Below are 21,500 nucleotides of genomic sequence, written 5' to 3' on the forward strand. Positions count from 1 at the left end.
AACAGAAACAAATTATAACCTTACGTTTCTAAGGAACTCGGATGATCTGTGCTCCCATCTTCTTCAGCTTTCAGTACACTACTCTCACCCTAGAAGGAGCATCCTATAGAGCAGCACATGTTGTGCCAACAATCTCTAATCAACACGTTGCTAAAAAGACCTGCTCAGTTCTGGGAGTCTCCCTGCAGTTTTCATGCCCACCAGTTTCTAATTGCATTTGGTTGTGGACTTCCAGAATTGCCAGTTTGCCCTTTAACAACAAAATACACATCGATTCCAAGGACTTCAAGAATACCAGGGAGAGACAGAACAAATTTCCTGCTTCTGAATAATCTAATTTGCAACCTCAATGGTGTATATATAGGTTATCACAGCTTTTCTATTAAAAATTAAAAGTTATACCAACTTCAATTTTATTTTTAATAATGCAATCCTATATAGATCAAAGTTTTTATGCTAATCTCCAGTCAGTTTCAACCAGTTACAAGAGGCACGATTTCGCTTCAGTTGATGCTTGTTCAGTACTACTGATATTTTTTTATTTTATTCCCTTACCTAAGTGAAATGTCCTCATTCTAGAACCAGTAGCTCATTTTACCTTATTTGCAAAGCAACCAAACAGACTAGGAAACACACTAACATTTACAGATACACAAATAAATGAAGTTATACACTTTTTTTTTTTCTAAAATAATCCAGCTACACTCTTTTCTTCTTCAGAGAGCAATGACTGGCTATTAATAGATGGGATCAAATGTCACTCTAACATCCACAGCTACATACAAAGAATATGGGCTTCCAAATCTATAACTTCTGCTCATTGATGTCAATTTTATCAACACCAAAAGGCCAGCGTGTTTTGGGGTTGTTATTTTTGCATTTAAAACCTACTGTTCTGGACACAGCAAGAAGCACTTCAGTCTTGACAAGCAGAGCCCCAAGCCTCCCAGCTAAACCTCCATCTGGACCTGGAAACCAGGTGTTCCTCTGCCTCTCCAGCCCTTTACACCAACCTAACAAGACTCTTCCAACCATGCCAAAGAGACCAAGCTTCACACAAAACATGGGAGAGAAGACAGCACTACCACCCCTGCATCTGAAACACAAAGGGGAGCGCTCTCATTGCATGGAGTGAAACATCTGCACCCAATTCCCTCTCCTTTGAGCAGGAAGGGTCTTGAATGTCCTGCCACTTATAAGGGCATGTGGAACATCATCTGCTTAAGAAAAAAAACAACAATAATCAGGTAGAAAACAGTGTGAATCAAGATAAAGTTCGTTCACTATGTGTGAAGTATCTCATCTTCATCGAGACAAAGAATCAAGAAAGCCCCTTCCTTCTCAGTTACTCACTCCCTCTAAGTAACACCCTCAGGGTTAGTGCAAGCCTGCTTCTGGTCCTCACCAGGGATACAATGGGACAGCACACATTGACACAGCATAAAAGTACATTCCGCAAAAGAGAGAGAGGAGAAAGTAGGGGTTCACCAGAACTTCCAAGATTTCCAAACTATTACTTCTAAATTCCCACTCCAATCAATGGTCAGCTTCAATGGAGGTTTTATTTGGCATGTTTTCAGCACATCGCTCCCCCTTTGCTGACTTATTTCACATATTTGACTTCAACAGATAAAACTTCACCTATCGATCTCACCTCCTCAAACCATAAAGGATTTTTCAAAGTAGCAAAGAGCAACCAACATGACGGTAACTACGGTGAGCTGTCAGTAAAGCAGTAAATACTAAAAAAGAATCACCACGTGGTAAGATTTTACACATCAAAAAACGTAACTTATCTATTACACATACTTGGAAGATCTTTGAATCCAAGTATAAAATTTTTTCAAAAGGGGAAAAAGAAAAAAAGCCTGCTTCAGACCTGGAATCTGCAAAGCCTGTCCTGTGCAAGAGAATAAATACGTTCTCTGTCAACAGGAGTCAGCATACGTGGTTACGCCTGTAGTATCTAAAATGAGAACTACCACAGACATTTCTGCCTCATGTGATTTGCGATAGGACAATTACACCATTTAATATCAGTGCAACCACTCTCACTTTTCCAAGTTGCTAAAACCCACTCATTTAAACAGCAGTTTTTTCCAAAATACCACTCGCACAGAGCCTTCTGTTAAAATATTAGGGTTCAATTTATAGGGGAGTATTTAAAAAAAAATCCCAGCATTCAACATTCAAGAACAGATTTTTTTCAAGCTTTCTACTAGTTTGTTACTGACAAGGAGGGGGGAAAAAAAGTTACTTTCTAAAGCCAGCATTTTGCAAAAAGAGCTGAAAACACTGCTGCAAAACTAAGGAGCCTTCTACAGTATTAGCGGTCTTCCGCAAGGGCCTTTTTAGACAGCCTTCTCGTATGCACACCGTGCTTCATCTGGATGAGATTACGTTTTGCGCAGCCTATAAAGATGCAGGATCCAATAATGGATCATTAAAGGTAACAATGGTAAAAGGTGTGAGAACTACAGCCGCTGAAACGCTGCCAGACCCCTCATTTCTGGGCTACTGCGGCACAGTTTCCAGTCGAAGTTCCCCCCCCTCCCCTCCACAGGTTGTCTGTCACCTCCTCTCCGCTAACGAGTCCCCACCGGTGCGAGGAAGGCTGCCCGGCTCGCCCAGCTCGGACCGAGCCCTCCCGGCACAGCCCGGCAGGTGATTCCCGAGGCGTTCGCGCTGCGGGAGGGGGACTCAGGTGCCCGCGGTTACCGGCGGTTACCTAGGGCCGCCCGCCCGCTTGCGGAGGTGCGCAGTGGCCTCTGCTGGTGCGCCCGCCGCCGCCCGCACCGTCCCGCTCCCACCAGCGGCACCGGCCGCCGCCGCCGCCCCCCCCGGCGGCCACGCGCCCCCTCAGCGCTCCCACCGCCCCCTCACACCCCGGGCCCGCCGCGCCCCCCGTTCCTCGCGCCGCCGCCGGGCTCCGGCCCCGCTCCTTACCTGTGAGGAGGCTCTGTGAGCCGCTGCGAGCGGCGGCGCCGGCCGGCTCCGGCTGCCCGAGGAGAAGGGCGATCCAGAGGGAGCTGAGGAGCCGTCGGGCTCTCCCCGCCGCCATCTCTCCGCTCCCCGCGCCCGGCAGCCGGGCACCCAGCGGCAGCCCCTCCCCCGGGGGGCTCCTCCTGCCTTCCCTGCCTGCCGGCCGGGGCGCGCTCCCCCGCTCCTCCGCCGCCGGGCTGCGCCCCTACGGCACCCCCGAGGAGGCGGCCCTCAGCCAGGCGGCGGGGCTCGGCCAGCGAGGCGGACGGGCGGGAGCGGCCAGGCTCACTCCATCGCGGGCCGGTCCCAGCGCCGGGCTCCGCCGCTCCCTCGCACGGAGCCAGAGGGGCGCTCGCCGTGCGCTCCTCCCCTCGCGCCCTCACCGCCCCCGCCCCGCCCCCCCCCCGCCCCGCGCGCAGGCGCATGCGCCCGCGCGCTCCTCCCTCCCCCCGCCCGCCGCCGACCCCCGCGCCAGGTGTGCGCGCGCCCGGCTGCCCGCCACCGCGCCTGCGCGCGAGCGTGCGCCGCGCCCCCGCCCGCGGGGAAGGGCGGCACGAGGCGGCAGCGGCGGGGCGGGGCGAGACACACACCCCATCCCCCCCACGTTCTCGGGCCGGCACCGTCGGACCCCCGGGGCCGCTGAACGTTGCAGGGCGACACCGCTTCCCCCTCGGGCTGGCGCCGCCGAACCCCTCAGGGCGGCACCGCTCTGCCCTCAGGCCGGTGCTGCCGAATTCCCTCAGGGTGACACCGTTCCCCCCTCAAGCCGGCGCCGCCGAACCCCTCGGGGCCGCACTGCTCCCCCCTGAGGCCCGCGCCGCCGAACGCCTCAGGCTGGTACCGCTCCCGCCTCAGGGCGGCACCGCCGAACCCCTGAGGCCGGCACTGCTCCCCCTTCAGGCCGGTGCCGCCGAGCCCCTCAGGCCGACGCCGCTCCCCCTTCAGGCCGACGCGGCCCCCTCAGCCCTGAGGGGCGCCCCGCGGGGGGGGGGGAGGCGGCACGGCGGGCCCCGGGGGACGGTGCGGGGCCGAACTCTGCGTCTCGGCGGCACTTCGCTCCTGACGCTCTTCCCGCCGGTGTCAGAGCGCTGCGATAAAGTTACGTCTTTGAGTGAAATAAACTTTTATTTTCCCCCCTCTGAGCCAAAGCCCGGCGTGACTGCAAAAGCTGCACGTGTGGCGTGCACGAAGACGTGCCAAAACAAATTAAAAAGCGCCAATCTGGTTATCCTTGCGCATTCGGCGAGTCGGGGAGTAGCTGCGAAGCGAGGAGTCGCTGCGCTGTGTGTCGCTGGAATCCGGCAGGGAGATGCGGCAATCCTGCCTCCAGAGCTACCGAGAGAACAGAAATCACACTAATCGTGTAAAAATAACTTGCAGAAACTTGTTTTCTTTGGGGGGGGGGGATGGTTAGGACACCTCTGCTGCTCAATTTGGGATGTCGACTTTCGTAACAGGCATGTTTCTCAACAAACCAAAGGATAAATAGATGTGAAGAAAAGACCAAACATACTTTGAAAAGGCAAATGAAATGTATTTTCATCCTCCTGGGGGTAATTAGTTTTATACAGCATTTGCCATTCAAATCCAAATCATTTGAATGCTGCATGGTTACCAGGCGGTTTTAGTTGTACTGTTGGATCCCGTATCCTTACAAAGGACACAATAAGAGCTATAAATATACATTCCTCCTTCATTAATCATATGAAGTCTACCCTTATATTTTTTTGTATCTCAGCTTGTTGCCCACTAAACTGTGTTTTTACAATGTGCACGTTATCCTTGCTCATTTTATGATTGACTAATTGAATTGTCTCTTTCAGTACATAAATCACGGAGCGCCAGGGCTCAAGAAGTGGTAACCATGAGATAACCGTACCCCTGGGGCACCACGAGATGGGAAAGACGGGTACATGCCCAAAAACATGTGTTTGTATCGCAAAATGTTTTAAAACTAGCTTAAAATAATTTGTTCCAGAAAGAAACGGGGTTTTACAGCGGGAAGTGACACTTCTGCTAAGGAGTTGAGGACTAATTTCAGGAAAGTTTACTTTGATAACCTCTGTGCATGTGGCAAAGGTGTCCCTCTTGCTGTAGGCACCTCCGTCTTCCCATGAAATTATCCCTTAACCAGCGGGATTTGCAGATTTGCTTGTTTAGAGGCTTTTCAGCGAGGCAGACGCCGACACATTTTGCAGCACACCAGAACGCAGGTGTGCGTTTTGCTGTACATAGGGATGCAGAGACGTGCGTGACTAATTAAACATTGACGTGACTACAAAGTCTCAGCCAATACAGGTGTCTGAAGTGTTTCTCATCATGAAACTTGCTTCATTATTTTACAATTTTGTTCGGTGTTTCTGTCAGGAAACAGGGGGTTTGTCCTCCACTAAAAATATCCCGGAGCCTTTTGGCAATGATGAATAATTACCTCCCCAGAAGGATGTTTGGGTTTCTCCGTATTACGCTTGCCGAGTTACGCTGATATCTGATCTGCCAGAAGGACTACCAGCTACAAACTGTAATTTATACTGAAAATGGAAGCACTGATTAAAAGGCAGGACTGGTAGTATAACTCCTATTAAAGCTGGTTAGCAATTCCCGTCATAAAATCCTACCTCCAGTCACTTTTAATAGTGCCAGACTAACCACTGTGCTGAAATTTAACCATCCTAAGTTCATACCTTGGGTTAAATTATAAACATTTCTTCTTTCGTTTCTTCTGTCAGGGTTCTTGGAGTCTGAAAAGGAGAATGGTCACTTCGTCAGAGGCGTTCCCTCCAAACCTGCCATGAAAAACCCTACTGAAAATTCCGCTTGTGCTCAGCGGGGGCTTAGCAGCGCTCCCCAGTGTGGTTCTCCAGCGGTTCCATCCTCCCCCAGCGCCTCACAGCCCCAGGCTGTGGGAGTCGGAGCTGGACCTGTAGTTCCAGTTCCCGGCTGCTCTGGACCATGCCAAGTCTGAAGGTAGGAAGGGCGAGCGGGGAACCTGTCCTTCCAGTCGTCTCGGGCAACACGAGCGGGAAGCTCCTTGAATAACACGTGGTGAGGACAAGAACTGGGTCGGGGCAGAGTATGTTGGCAGGCACAGAGGGTCTGGAGAAAGACAGGTTCTCCGGGACGGTGAACGGGAACGGGGAGTTGGAAGGGGAAACTGGGACTGCCTGGAGGGAGGGATAAAGCAAAGCTCATAAGCAAGAGTCTGGAAGCCAGCCTATTGGAAGAAGACTTGAAAACAGGCTGGGAATGGGGGAAAATTGCCAGGAAAATGACATGCTGGGGCTATCAACACCAGTACAATCTCTGGCTAAGGGCTGAAGGAGAACTCGCTGGGCAAAAGGGATCAGACAGGTGAGCTGGAGCAGGGAGAGGGAGGAGGATGTGCGACCCCGAGGCTGAGTGTGGGATGCAGCAAGGGCAACGGGAAGAGGGAATTCACTAGAAACAGTGGTATAGAAATGGGATTGACAGGGACTGAGGAAGGGAGGCAGGGCAGGAAGGCCGAGGATTTAGGAAGGGGAGTGAAGACCACCTGGAAATCTCTCACATCTTTACTGGCAGCTCCAGCAAAGGGCTTCAGCCCCAGGACTCCTGTGGGACGCAAAGCACAGTGCTTAAGCAGAGACTTCACAGCAATGCACTAATTGTGTAGTCTTCCCTTCCTAGGTGCCTGATTTGACATTTTGAAGTTTGATTTGCAGAAGTGAAGAGCACTTGCAGATATATCTGCAGTAAATAAGAACTTACTCGACTTCTGACTAAATTATATGCTTTGCCATGTTATATCTTCTGACAAAATCAGGCCATGAGTATTTCTAATTGGTTATCTAAAATTAAAAGATATTTTTTACTATTCTGTCTGTATGCCTAAGTTTCTCATCTGTTAAATAAGGGTAACGCCAGTTCTCGCAACACTGTTGAGAAAATAAATTAGAGTTTGTGCAGCACTTGGATACCATAGTGATGAGTACCATGGAAAAGCCCAGGAGGAAATGAATAAATCTGTCTTCAGAACAATATTTGAATAGTGTGCAGTAAATAAAGCATGGGCCACATAGTGAACAGCGAGGAGAAAATAAAATTATTACTTAGTGAGCACAGTCTATTCTGTACAATGAGTGAGGCCGGGAACCTGTCGAAAGAACAGCGTGTGATCTAATTACAATTAAATAGTTGTATCATAATGCAAATGCACAAAAGGGACAAATTACAGTTGCACAGGCCACCTTCATGTCGGCATTTCTAAACTTTTAAACTCTTGAATTAAAAAAAACCCAACACCTTTAGGCTGCAAACATGTAATATACATGTATGAATGATTCCCTCGGCCTTTAATAGATGGAGACAATAAATTTACCTCATCTACCTCAGCCACTGCTACATGGTTGAGTAGAAAAAGTGTTTTTTCTCCTCTTGGAGATATCTCAGCCTTACAGCCAAGATTTAATGCTGTCATTCACACATTGACGTTGTACAGTTCTGAATTCAAAATTTACCTTCGTTGGGAGTCTGTGCGTGCTCACTGGAGACAGACAGTTCTCTCCAGAGAGGGACCCAGAGGAGGACCTTAATTGCAGTGATTAAAATTTTATCTTTTGCTTGAGGTGCTTCATATTTCAAACCAGCCTACTGGTTTTTGGTGCAGAAGCAAGGTCATGGAACAACGACCGCTTCACGGGTCTTTTGCGACTCCTCAGTCCCGGCCAATGCTGAGCCTTTCTGACTCCTGCTGAGATTTGGAGCCGCTTCAGAGCTGCTGTAAATTGCACTGTGTTATCTGTGGCCCACAAGAAGAGTGATGAAATTAGGATTCGACTGCTCAGTGGCACTCTGGTTGTGTCCGTTTTTCTGATCATGATTTCTCTATTGCTTAGCAGGATGTGAGGTGACACTGAATCGTTACACCAATTTATTGTTATCTAGAGAATTTCCCATTACTGGGCATCCTCTAGCAGCTGGTTAAGGCAATTTTGGGATAAAAAGGGGCTGCAGCGCAAATAAAGAGCTGTCTCATTGAGTTTAAGAGGTACAGCTATGAGATAGCTTCGGTTTAATCTGCTGCGCTGCCTCCCTTGTGTACGAGGTATCGGCTGCACCCACAGACCTTCTGGCAATGGTGACCTGTCTGGTTATTCCTGCACAGGTCTCCATACTGATTCCAGCACCCCAGTGCCCAGCCAGGTAGGCTGTCTTCCATCATTCAGTAGGGACTAGTTTTTAATTTTTTTTTATTTTCATATTTATTGGTCACAAATGCGGTTTTGAAAACTGCTCTGAGGTTAAAAGTCATCCCCGCCTGACTGTGCAGAGCAAATCCTAGGTTAACGGGCCGTTTGCCAGAAACCCTCTAACCCCAGCACATATTTATGTCATTCCTGATGTCAACAGCTAGACAATTCCAGCTCCTCACTGGAGTCAGGGAGGGTCATAAATGGAGGCAGACCTTCCAATAACTAAAGTTAGTTCCCTGGGAAGTCTGAGAGAAAGATGGAGCTCCTTCGCTTGAGTCAGTGTTTAACGGACTCTGAAATACGAGTGGAGCAGTTGGTGTGAAATGCTTTTAAAAGCTTCAGTTGCTGAGTGGAGGGAGCTTTTGAGGTCTAATCCAATGTTTGTTTATTTAGGGATTTCAGAGGTAGATAGAGGGAACCTAGAATCCAAAACACAGGGTTTACCAAATCCAGTCCGCACTTTAAAGGAAAAGAATAATTTATTTGTTATTGGAACGTGCATAATAATGTGGGATGTGGCTGTCTGGGCATTCAGAAGGAGGGAAATCCAGGTAACCCCCAAGGGGAAAGCCTGGTGTTATTGCAGTCAATGGGATTTTTGCCATCCAAGTAACCAGAGTGAGATTTCATCTCTGGAAGCCTGTCATGGGATGACACTGTGCCACAGGCATTCACAGTGTTATCAGGGACACTTAGTTTGGTATTTTTCTCTCTGTTTTGGTTGTTGCCGTATAGTCTTTGTTCTCAGGTGGGATCATCACTGGAGACACACTGAAAATCGAGTCTCCATTCTTCTTCCCCACTGGCAATGCCCTCACTTTTCCAGTGTCCCGCTTCTCGCTGAGGTACCATAACTCCTCTCTGGGCTGAAAGACTTTTTGCACACCCAGTGAGAGAAGAGACAGATGGTCCGTGCCCTCTCGCGTGAACAGGATCAGCCTCCTCTGCAGCTTAAAAATCCAAGTAAGCCAGACGAGGATTCCAGGTGGTGTTTATCCCAAAGCATTTCCAACAATCCCACAAGAATGTTAATTACTGACACCAACAATCTTGTTCTCATTCACATAATGGGAGTGCCTAAAGGTCTTACCTGAGGTTGGGTCCTATTGTACTAGACTAGTGTAGGATCGCACAATAAAAGCAAGTCCTTTCCCCAGAGAGGTGATAGTCTAGAAGGCCGGCCTGGCAGGAAGCTGGAAGGAAAGCAGAACCACGGAAAGGTGGTGTGAGTCACCAAAGGTAGCGCAGCAGGTCCCCATCGCGTATCTCCTCACTCCTGTTCTTCAGTGCTATGTAAACACTACCACATTTTCTCCTGGTACCTGTGCCAGCGGAGGCAGAGAAGTGAGACTGCAGCAGACTGAGAGCAAATCAAAACAGAGAGGAAAAAAGTGGAGAGGAGGAGAGCTAAAAACCAAAGGAAGAGAACTGATACCAAGCACACAGAAACAGTCATTTGCCTCTGGGCTTGGGGAATCAAAGAAACAATCTTAGACCAGCAAAAGAGGATGGCTGGAAAATATACAGCCCATTGCCCCTTGGCACGTGACAGTTGCTCCCCATTTCCCACACACACACAGAGCCCGCACCCCCTGCGCCCACAGGACAGAAGAGGCTGAGGCACGCTCCCCGTGGCTACGCAGCATTGTCACCTCTCTCCAGCTCTGGGACCCCTCCACTGGTCAGGGGGCTGCTCAGCTGCGCTTGTGGAGGCCTGGAAGTGGGAAGAAAAAGCCACGTTACCTGCATGATCAGACGGAGTTAGATGAGCAGGTCTCAAGCATAAAACTTGGGACTAGATAGATTTGACTGTTGTCTCAACACGTACAAGTCCCACAAGTGTCCCTGGCTGCTGGCGGTCAGACGTGGCTGGCTTGTTTCTCTTGCTACTATTTTAGGTGTTTAGAAGTGAATATACACATAGAATGATTCCAGGAACCCCTGTTTGAAAACAGTGGCTAAAGTGTCCCTCTGCTTTAAATGGCAGAAACTGGAGGCACAGAGTAGTTTTAGAACCTTGTGACAGAACAGTAAATACGAATAAAATTACCTTAATCCACTCATTTAACAGTTCAAAAACAGTGGCACCCGTCATCACTATGATGTAGTGAAGACAGGGACAATGATCTGCAGAAATGGGAAATACTACTGACATTGGACAATAGGTCGGGATGTGGACGGAGTCCTGTTTGCTGTGTCTTGTTCATGCCCTTCTCAGGCAGCCCTTTAAAGTTACAGTTTTGGATCTGCTTCCTTTTGCTGCAATGCTCCTCAAAACCTCATCACCCTTTCAAATGCTGTGAAGGAATTTCCTATACATATTAATGGATTTTTCGTGGAACAGATACTGGACTTCTTAATTTTTACTATGTCATCTGAAAAAGGAACAAGCTGAAACAGCTGTAAAATTAAACCTTTCAGCGCAGATCTTCAGGTTCACGTATCATATGCTTTGAAGACTTTACTGTACGGTTTTAAACGTAAATTCATCTATGCATAAAAGCGCACAGTTCTAATTTGACTCTATCCAATAAGTTAAACATCTTGATACCTATGCCATAAAGCAGCAGATCCAAGACCTCGTTTAGACGTGGTTTCCACTCCCCAAGCTCATAAGGTGCCACTGAAGGAGCCCTGGAGGACTTCTCTTTTGCCAGTCACCTCCTGCCACATGATCTCTGGACCGTGACCATGGTGTCCCTCAAAGCCCCTTCCTGCCAAGGGGGTCACGCTGCAGCCCCTGGGCACGCTGCAGAGGTCCAGACAAGACCTTGGTCACATTGTTCTCAGAGGAGCACGCGGAGGTCTCTGAAAGAGAGCAACAACAGCGATGCAGCCCTGATTTGCTAAGGAGAGCAACAAGCTTCTGTTCCCAGTAGTTTCTAGTTTGAAAGCAGAGCTACGCCTTGAATCATTCTGCATAAATTTTATTTTTAAATCATTTCTAGTCTCTTGCAAATTTTAAGCATCTTCAAAACCAGGTCAAATTTGCCAGCGTTTCTTCCTAGTTTTCAGCTGTCCAACTTCTTAGCTCCATTCGTGCTGTCTAAATCTTTCTCAGATGCAGGACTGAGCAATTTGGAGACACAAGGACAGTTTAAAAATAAAAGAATATATTTTGTGCTGAGGAATGGTACTCTGCTGACAGCTCTAGCAGATAAAACGTGGGTAGCCTTCAAATAGGTAAAGTGTTTTACTCACTAACGCTGTCAATCTGGCACTTTTCACACACATTAATTTTACTTTCTTTTTTTGTTTAAACATCCCTTCAGGGCAACAGTTCTGGAAAAACACCACCATTCTGCCACCTTTCCATGCTCCTCCCAGGGGACCGGTGATCAAAGCTGGGAGAGCAAAACATGCAACTCCAATGGGTTATGAAATGCGGGTGATCACACCGTGAACCCTTGTATCTTCCTGACAGGTAACGCTGCACATTAAGCACATCAGGATGTATATACATTTGCTGTCACAATGCGGTTTTATCACATATTTTTATTTCCTTAATACCTGAATGGCAGCTTTAGAAATCAAATCACAGCCTGAGTGCTCCTGGCTGCAGCCCCCTGACTGGGCCACTAAATCAGACTAATTGAAACAACAAATAGGCCCAAATGGCAGTTCCTTAGGAAAATGTCGCCCTTACAACACACCGCTTTTACTCCTAACCTAACTTGACTGGACTTATTGACTGCTTGGTATTTCTGCTACTGCATTTGAAGTTTATTGATTCTAAGAAATATGAAATGAGTTTCAAAGAGGTCAGAATGTGACTTTGTGTCCAGGGGAGATACAGAGACATTCGGAGATACTAAACAGAGCCGAGGGAACTGCAGGAAACTGAAGGTTGCCAGTTCATACCAACAGAGATCAGTGGGTTTTGAAAATCACTGGCCATTGAGCAGCCTGTCCCAAAAAGAGGTGAAGGTGCAAATCCACCTTCTAGCAAACAGGTACCACCACATTGTAAATGCTACCCAGGCTCTCGATCACCTCCTCCCCCTCCAGTAATACACATTCTTTTCTGGGGAGATGCTCTTAGAAGGACCAAAGGTTGAAATGGCATCTCCTCCTCCAGTGTAGTGGAGGCACATGCTGGCAGGGAAATCACAGAGGAAAATACTCATGCTATACAGGCAGTGGACATTTTGGGTAAAAGCAAGATGCCTTCACATCCCCAAAAGAATTCAGCTAAAAAGGATCACTACCAAAAACTGGAGAGCTGTTTGGGACAAATTTACATTGCTAAAAATGGGGAATTGGTAGAGAAAAAGGTGAAGGCTATCAGAAGTACCCTTCATTTCTGGAAGTACAGAAGTGTATGCATTCAACAAGAAATCAATTTCTCAAAAAGACTCTCATTTCATGTTCAAAAACCTACAGTGAGGGCTGAGAAGAAATTGAGGTTTATGTCTATATCATCTGGAATGAACATTTACATTCTATGAAGAAAAGAAATGGCATTTTTCAGATGCGAGCCCTCTGAGGCAGGTAACAAAAAAGATATATTTGACAGAGGAAGAAAAGCTTTCTCACAAATCTAATGTTTTTCTAGCCCCAAATGGCTGCAATCTGCCTCTGAAACCCTCTTTCAGGCTGATGCTTCCTTCACGATCTGTTAGTTTTGTCTAAACCATCCTCTCAAATGGTCATCCAGCTTTTTCCTTCTGACCTCTGGCCCTGGATACTCACCAGGTATCAGGCAGCGCTCATCTGCTCTGTCTGGGGTTGTCGTTGCAGCATCTGCAGTGAGCCAGGTCATGCTAGGAAGTACTGCTTTTGGAGAAGGCAACGTAGGGGAAGACAAGGAATAGTATTACTGACATGCTTTTATGTTTACTGCTACCTCTGCTGTTAACGTGTGTTTTTACTAAAGAGCAGAGCTCGTGTATTATGCTTAGCTTAAAAAGCACCAGTGAAAGACATCGGGAAACGAAACCCCACATAACACTCCTATTCTCTTTTTCTTTTTTTTTTTTTTTTTTTTTAAGTATTGCATCCAACTTCTGGCAAATGCAGTAGTCCATGGGGCATGGTGCCCCCAGAAGGCTCCTGAAGAAGCACGTGCTGTGCACAGGCTTCTGCTGCAGGAAGCGAGCAGCGAGAGCTCCGACACCGAGCGAGGCAAATACCTCACTGTGAGCAATTGCCAAAGCAGAAAGATGAAGTTAGTCTTATTCCTGGCTACAGCCAGCTACGCATGAAAGGTTTTACTAATTTTCAGTTGACGCAGGGGAACGATGCCTACCATGCTAGAAGTGACAAATCTATGAAATCTTGCGCTTCACCTAAAAATGACAGATATAACGTATGTGAAGGAGGACTAAGCACCGAAAGCTCTGTGATTCTCTAACCTGAATAGCTTATTTGCAGTGCTGAAAGGCTAACTGAACTCAGACAAGAGATCAGGTCCTGACTGGGTTTTGGAACAAACCACTCAAAAGTAGATTTTTTTTTACTCACAATTAACACGGGCATCGATGAGTCCAGTGCTGGATCTGTTGCACCGCAGCAGCTGATTTGGAGACCACCTTGCAAACTGCGGGTCTGAGGCCAGTGAACCGATCTGTTAAAACAGCACTGGAAAGTCACCGTGTCTACGGTAAAGCCGACAGAGAGATCCAATAATCCAAAAGTCTACAGCAGAAGGGAGCAGGGTAGAGATCTGTAGTGTTCAGAAGCGGCCGGCAAAAAACCCGCGCAAACCCTGCAATGGAACAGAGCAGTGGAGCAACAGAAACCAGTTCCCACCTTTGGGACACAAGTGATGGATGATATCAAGCACGTGCGAATGCCAACACAGCCGTCAGTGTGGAGAAAACCCCCCTCCGGAGTACTTCATGGGCCAGGGCAGGGTGGGGTGACACTGTAGCAGAGGGTGAGCAAACCACGGCTTGAAAGATAAATTGGTATTAATGGCCCCTCAAAAACAGCTGCAAGCAGACTCTTGAAATTGGGTAGTGAGAGAAACTGCTCTACGTCAGCACTTACAGCGGGGATCTTCTCTCTGACCAAAGGAATCCAGTGTTAAATTTATGGGGAAACAACAGACGGCAAAAGAGACGGTCTGAAAAATTAGCAGAGTACATAGTTGTGTTGAAAAGCCTTGTTCACATTAGAACACCTTCCCCGGGGTACCTGAACAAGAGAATGAGGATTTAAAAAAAAATAGGGAAGCCTGCACAGGGTGCTGGGTAAACCCGAATAGAGCGCACCCACCTTAAAGCTCATCTCCTCTATCAAAGTGATACGTGGAGTATAGCAGACACGAGAGGCAGGGGTGGTGAAAAGGCTCACAGCTCTGTGAAAGATAAGAGGAAATGCAGAACTGACAGCAAGTGGACACTCACGGGTCACCAGAGAAAGGGGGAAAAATGCAACCCTTTGTGATTACAGCTAAGTACAAATAAATATGTAGTAAAAGAACTTTTTCTGTTTCCTGCAAGGAGTAAAGTTGGGGGGGAAATGGCCTTGCCAAATATTTTTCTCTGCTGGAGGCATCAGCAGGGTTCTGACAGGCACGTTAGGAAAACAGACCATACGTTGTGCATATTCAACAGCCCCGATGGGAGACATAATTTTCTCAGGCTGCCATTTGGGTTGTGTTTGGCACTTGAACTGTTTCTTGGGCTTTGATACCCTAGGATCTGTGTAGATGATGTTTTGTTCTGCAGGAAAAGAGGAGAAGCACATGACCAGAAGCTCTGATCAGCTTTTGAAAGGCCCAGACCAGCAGAGCTCAACCAACAAAACTCCTTTGTAATGGAAATGCCATACCTAGGCATGAAATTAGAAAAGCAATGTGTACAAGCAGATTACAATAAGATTGAAGTCATCCCCAGTATTCCTGCCCCAGCAGAAAAGGATGCAAAGTTGAGATACCTTTGAGCAGTGAACTGTCTACCCAATTTAGCTGCCCGAGCAATCAATGACAGATCTTTATGTGCAAGAGCGTTCAGGAGACCTAACATACAGATCTTCACAGCGAAACTGAAAGGAGCTAATGAATAGCCCCAGATAATGAGAATTAAGTGCAGAACTGGACATAGATCTTTACAGACCAATGCTGACCGAGCCGAATGCTCTCCTTGCACTCTCACTCGTGCTTATGACCCTAGTGAGGCATAAAGATTAATGCTTATACAAAAAGCATTTGCTTTGTACTTTTTGTAAAGCATTTGTAGGCTGCCTAGTTGAATGTTTCGTCTGGTTTCAATTAGAGAGTGTATTAATCTTTACTTACAGTCTTAGCTGGGTGTCATTTTGCTCTGGACAATTCAAGCTACTCTCCCCTGTCCCATTCCAGAGGAGACTGAGTGACACCTTTCTCTTCTTACCTCTGTGATTGCTAGGAAGTTAATTAATAGTAAGTCAGACTCTGTTTACACTCCAAATTGACCAGCTCTATTCATGTCAGCGGGGTTGCCCTGTTTGCAATGCAGTTTGAAACCCTCTAGTGCCCCGAACTCTGGAGAGGTAATGACTGTTATTCTGAGTTAGCACACAAATCACTGGGCAGGCAGGAGATGTTGAAAAGTCATGCAAATTCTCTTTGTTCCCAGGAGGCGCAGCATAAGTGGCCTCACAGGAGCTTAAGGAGGCGTTTCAAGGCTATCCTTGAACATGGAAGGCTTCCTGGGGCATCACAAATGCCAAAAAAACTTCTTTCTTTAACTATTTTGCTATGTACGGCTGCTGTGGTGCGCAAAGGGGACACCAAAGGGTAAACCCTCTGCCAGGAAGGCAAGCACTTCAGTAAGCCGAATACACTAAACCGCCCAAAAGAGCCCAGCTGCACAGGCCAGGTCACTGTGTAGGTAGCGAGTCTCTGAAGATGTCTACACTGACAGAACGCCTAGAGGGCCAGCATCTTCCTGTTTGACTCCACTCACTTTCTTCATTAGGCTTCTGGAATCATAGAATCCTCAAATCATCACACAGCAACAGGAAAAAGCTGGCTCCCTTTGGAGAAATATCGCTGTAGTGCAGAAGTGGATAATGTGTATTTTCCACCAAGGCCTATCTAATATTAGGAATGGCACCCCAACCCTTACTCTGTCCCCACAGAAGCTACGGGCAATGTACTAGGGATCATTTGGCCTCGTCTAGAAAAGGTAAAAAGACATGCATTTACTTTGAGGACTGGACTGGACATGGTGTTTTGCAGTCATGCACAGGGGACCTACCAGCACAGATGGGCAGGCCAGTGGAAGCACAGCTACTGCTCTCCTCCACCACACCAGTTCATTTTGACCCAAATATTCTAGGGAGAAATCGCAGACACGGTCTGGCCAGCAGGTCAGCATCAGGAAAGGTCTGTCTGGCAAAATATACCCCCAAGTGCCTTTGAGAAGCCACGGGAAGAAGAAACACTGAAAACAAAGTCTGCAGTGCACAGACAGCTCCTGCAGCAGGGAAAGCTGAGAGCAGGTTTTTCAGGATCATAACGTTGGACAAAGGTGCCTAAATTCTGTGCAAATTTCACTTCAGATGTCTGCTTGGATCTAGCCTTAAATCTGCCTTTATTCCCGTGGAGAAGAGCAATATTTCCATGGTGTTTCACAGTGACACTGTTAAACTCAGTAATCCCTCTTCAAGACCTAGGGGTGGAAGGTCCCAGAGAAAAAAAGCTTTTATTTTACAACTAAAAGTAAGGTAAAAGAGACATCAAATATCAGAGTCAGCCTGAAGGCACGGGGAGGATTCAGAGAGATGCAAAATGCTTGAGAAAGGTAAATCTCAGGCTGAAGGGCTGCAGCTGATCTCGGGCCCCTCCCCTCAGCGGACACGGCTGCCTCAGCCCTGTGCAGCTCCACACGTTGTTCCTCGAGCGAGGTCTCTTGGCTCCAGTTTCTCCGAGGTGCCTTGCTATAATGGAAGCTAAAGATCATTAAAATCTTCCAGAGGACAACCATGAGATCCAGCCAACATTCCTCCCTTCAATAAATAAAACAGTTGCTAGCATAGGCGGCTCTGTGAATTATTGCAGAGCACATAAAAGTCCCTGTATTTGCCTACACAATCACTGCGCTCCCCAGATCCAACTCATTACTGTGCTTAGCGAAGCGCTTTGAACTGCCTCAAGCATGAAAAGCACCATATAAGAACAAATTTTATTCTCATAAAAAGGTATTAAGGCAAGTTAGAGGCACTATTGACGCACACGATATGTTATAATTGGCAAATGTTCACAAAGGCAAAATCCAGCTTTGTGCATGGAGCTGGAGGGTACCTGTGTGCACACCGCGTCTGTCTGCGTGCATCCTCTCCTCTGCCCTGCAGCGCACCCAGCTCCCACGGACAAACTGGCTGCTGGGGAGCCGCCACTTCCTAAACACAGCCCTTTTGTTCAGGACGAGCAGCAGGGCTCTGCTTGACCTGATTTTAAAGGGAGACGTGAACCCCGCTGGCTCATATCTGGTGTTACTCAGCCCCACCTCGGTCTTTCCTCACCCATCGTTCCCCCACAGTCATTTCCGTCGCTGTCGCAACACAACCGGCCACCCCCAGGGATCTCAGCTGCATCCCCGCACCTCGACTGAAGCATGTGCCACCCTTCCCACAGCGCGGCTGTGACCTGCAGCACCCTCTGTTGTTCCCTGCCTGGAGTTCACCCAGCTCCTCCTACCTACCAGGACTCTTCTTTTCCCGTTTCATTTACTGTTGTCCAAAAAGCTACCAGGGCACCACTGTTATTCCAGTCTGTCCTGATCTGGACTCTCATTCCCTGCTTGCTAGTCTTGCCAAATTTGTTTACTTCCAACATATTATCTGTGAAACGGAAAGATGCTATAGGTATAGGACTGAGATAGCTGAAGTCCTTCTTACTAGGAATAGCTGGAATTCAAATAGCTTCTAGTAACCCAGAAGTCCCAGAAAATAAATATTTGGAAGTGTCAGGTCATTCATCTAAAGGAAAGTCTTTATATCAGTGCTGTGCTTAAGGATGTTATCAGAGAAGCCAGGAATGTTCTTGGGGTTGGAGGGTAGCAGGCAGGACATTTTTTGCAGGCCCACACAAAAATGTTGGATTGTCCGAAGCCAATGTCACATCCCAGAGGGACATCAGAGTCAGCACTTTCACTGCCGTCATTACCAGCAACCAAGATAAATACATTAAATATTAATGGGAATATTGAGAAATAACAAAAACTAATAGAGAAACCACAGTGGTATGTGCTCGCAGGCACATGTGCGAGCACGTGTGGGCAGTCTGTCCAATGGGCTCATGTGATCATCCAACATCCTGGCTCACAACCTACATTCAGTCCCTGAAACTTTCCACGGTCTTGAATTCCTTTTGTACAAAAGAAGCCTCACGGTCCATTTTAAAGCTCTAACAGCTTCATTTTGGCTAGAAAGCACACTACTTTTCAGGAGGTTTGAGCTCAGTTTCTCTTCTGGACTAACAGCTATCTGGAAAACTGCAGAGATTGCGCGTTCTTTCTGGGACAGAAAACCACATCCCTCCCATGGTCTGCTCTGTGCCCATAAACCTGCCTTTGAGACTCATGGTCCATTATGCAGCCTTGGGTCTTAAAGGCAAGAGCAGGTGATGGAAAGAGTGAGCGGAACCCCCCAAAAACCTGAAGTGCTCAAGGCTTCCTATACTATGGGGCTGAGGAAGGGGGACAGCACGTGCATTGGCACCTTCTCCAAAGGCTGCACCACCCAGGTCCCAAATCACTTCTTATTCCAGCACTCAGGAACTCAATGAAGTCAGAGCCTCGGGACTTAACTCACAATGAACCTGCACATAAATGATCCACGCAGAAGGAGAGGTCACCAGGACCTGGAAGAATCCAACTATGAGATGCAACACGGGGCCCACTGCAGCAGCCATATCGAGGGGGAACATTTCTAGAGAAAGGGTCTGGTGCGGGCAGTATCTCTGTGGTCGAGTACACACAAAACTTTGCTTGAGAGCTTTCACTTCGTGTGTGCACTGAAAAGTTTTTTATATTTCTCAGTCTGGTGAAATTTTCTTGGCTGCTCTCCACTCTGCTCACAAAGTGCTGCTGGAAAAGGAGGAAACTCTTATTTGCATGCACAAAGATTGGGAGTTTTCTTCCTCCACACAATGATCAACTGTTTGATGGAAGTTTAATCCAACAGGTCCTTTACTGTGTGTTTCCAGTGGCCTGGTCACCGCTGCTTTAGCTGAGCTCGTGGAGTGAGCTTGGTGTTAGAAGGAAGAAACCTGGACTGGTGATGTGCTCACATAGCTTCATTTTTAGATCTTTCCTGATGGGAGAAATTGAGATCCAACGATGTTCCACCAAACCTACTCATCCAATTACTGGAGCACTTTGAAAACGCGATATGGATCAGTCTAACACTCCAAGCTTCTCCCAGAACAGAACATGAGTGTGCCGACACTGCACTTTTGGGAAGCATCAAGAACCAGACAGATTAGCTTTGTGGCTTTTCTTAGTTGGTTCTGACTTGCTTTTGACTACTTGCCTGCTCACCATTAACACCCCGTGGTGCAGTTGTGTTTGACATCCCTATAACAAACCCTGATTTATATGGCCTCACACAATTCCTCCTCCTTTGTGTGGCCTTGAGAACAGCATAACAGGCATACTAAAACGGAGCCCATTTAAATCAGTCACCACCAAAGGAGCAGACATCTTCAAAGAGCGTTATCTTTGTGAATCAAACTTCACCCTTCCTGAATAATCGTGTTTTTTTAATGAAATGTAGCTTTTGGGATTTGGCAGAAGCAGACAAATACTTACTCCAGTGACTAGACTTTAAAAAAAAGGTGAAAGTATGACCAAGATTCACAGAGCTACAGAATAAAAGAGATGAAAGATGCAGAGAAAAATCAAACGTGCTACATTCATCACTCAATCATTCAGTTACAAGTATGTGAGCAGCTGTCCAGTGAAAGGAATTCAAGCTCCCTATTTTACGGCACGTTTCTGAACATCTCTGATGCTTTTCCACATGGCAATGCATCAGATGAGCCGTACTCCCTTCTATACCCACTGCCCGTAGAAAATCTGCAAACCTTTGTCATTTGTGCTCACTAATTTAGGATCCATGTTATAATATACTCTGCCTCCAAAGCATGTCCGCTACTTAACGCGCTGCTTGCTTTAGGAATGTGGTTTTTCTTTGGCACCATGTGAACACCACGATAACGTGCTGCATGTGCCAAATAGGCAGGGCTGGGTGGGGAAAGAGAAGGGAGGCTTCAGCTCAGAAATGATAGTACCTATTTTTGGCTCCCGAAGCCGAGCTGTGCTGCTCCCACTCCGTTCGGATGATCCAACACGTATCACTCTAGATGTCACCAATCCCAGGCAGTCACGACAGTTTGGGGTGCTGGGCTTCAGCATCTTGGGGGAGGGAAGATAAGCAGCAATTTTTCTGAAGTCTGTGGCAGGAACAAACTGTATCGTGGTAACGGTTATTTAACATTTATATTCAGATGAGGTTATTTTTCAGTCTGATGATATCATCACAACGCAGGAGATACTTACCTGGCTCTTCCCACCCTGACAACCCTCCACCAGAATGCAGCAGGACGTCCCCTGCCCTGAAACATCCTACGTGAAAACCTGTTGGGCAACCATGGCGATTTTTTAAGATCTGGTGAAGCATGTTGCAGCACCAAATGCCCTCTCTCTCACTGCTGCCTGGGACACACAGAATATAGTCTAAGTGGAGTAAATTCACGTCCCAAATCTGTGTTTACTGGTGGTTGCACAGTATTTTCACAGCACTCCAAGAGCTCCGGTCTCCACTTCCCTCGGAGATCTGGCTCGTGAGCAGTTTAGCACACATCTGCTTTGCAGTAAGAGCTCTGCATGCTTTTAACCTGCAAGCACTGTAAGAGAGGGTTAGCTCAGCCCTCCCTCGACAGCCCCCAGTGACAACTTATTCATGTGCCAGAATCCGCAGACAGCGCGAGCCAAAGTCTCTGCGCACCTCACCTGCTGTAGGCACCCTCAGGAGGTTGTCCCAGCCTCCCCTCTTCGTGGCTTCGCAGGGAGGCAGGCCTGCGAAGGAGAGAGCCCAAATCCTCCCTGGAAACTCAACACTCAAGCTGGGCACCCCTCTTCATGGCTGCAGGCGCTCCCCACAGCCACACCACCTTCTCCCTCCTGCCACCAGCAGCTTGTTCCTCACCTGGCACCATCCACTCCGTCCTGCTCATGCAACTGTTTGTGAAGCGGTGAGACAAATTCAACTGGGAAACTCTTCAGCATGTGGCCCCACAGCTATCGGCAAAGACAGGGAAGACAAGGCGGGGGTGAAGAAGAGCAGCTCACCTTG

The 21,500-nt window shown here is 47.7% G+C and overlaps 1 protein-coding gene and 1 long non-coding RNA gene across 30 annotated transcripts in view; both read right to left on the reverse strand.

Moving 5' to 3' along the window:
* NEO1 (neogenin 1) overlaps nucleotides 1-3,376 on the reverse strand; it is a 213,025-nt gene extending 209,649 nt beyond the window's left edge. For all 9 annotated transcript variants that reach the window (XM_063346362.1, XM_063346361.1, XM_063346364.1 and 6 more), the window contains exon 1: nucleotides 2,947-3,376. In XM_063346362.1, coding sequence (XP_063202432.1) covers nucleotides 2,947-3,061 — 115 coding nt within the window. In that variant the 5' untranslated portion in view covers nucleotides 3,062-3,376. The remainder of the gene's footprint in view (nucleotides 1-2,946) is intronic.
* A 772-nt stretch (nucleotides 3,377-4,148) lies between these two features.
* LOC134520666 (uncharacterized) overlaps nucleotides 4,149-21,500 on the reverse strand; it is a 42,064-nt gene continuing 24,712 nt past the window's right edge. For 10 of the 21 annotated variants that reach the window (XR_010072504.1, XR_010072495.1, XR_010072499.1 and 7 more), the window contains 5 exons: nucleotides 13,965-21,445; nucleotides 13,677-13,779; nucleotides 12,906-12,986; nucleotides 9,866-9,927; nucleotides 4,149-9,406 (listed from right to left, as the gene is read on the reverse strand). This is a non-coding gene — a long non-coding RNA (uncharacterized LOC134520666). Of the gene's footprint in view, nucleotides 9,928-12,905; nucleotides 12,990-13,676; nucleotides 13,780-13,964; nucleotides 21,446-21,500 lie in introns of all 21 variants that reach the window. The other 11 variants (XR_010072507.1, XR_010072505.1, XR_010072501.1 and 8 more) reach the window with 11 other exon arrangements.

Source organism: Chroicocephalus ridibundus, chromosome 9 (assembly GCF_963924245.1).
Source record: "Chroicocephalus ridibundus chromosome 9, bChrRid1.1, whole genome shotgun sequence".
Lineage (NCBI taxonomy): Eukaryota > Metazoa > Chordata > Aves > Charadriiformes > Laridae > Chroicocephalus > Chroicocephalus ridibundus.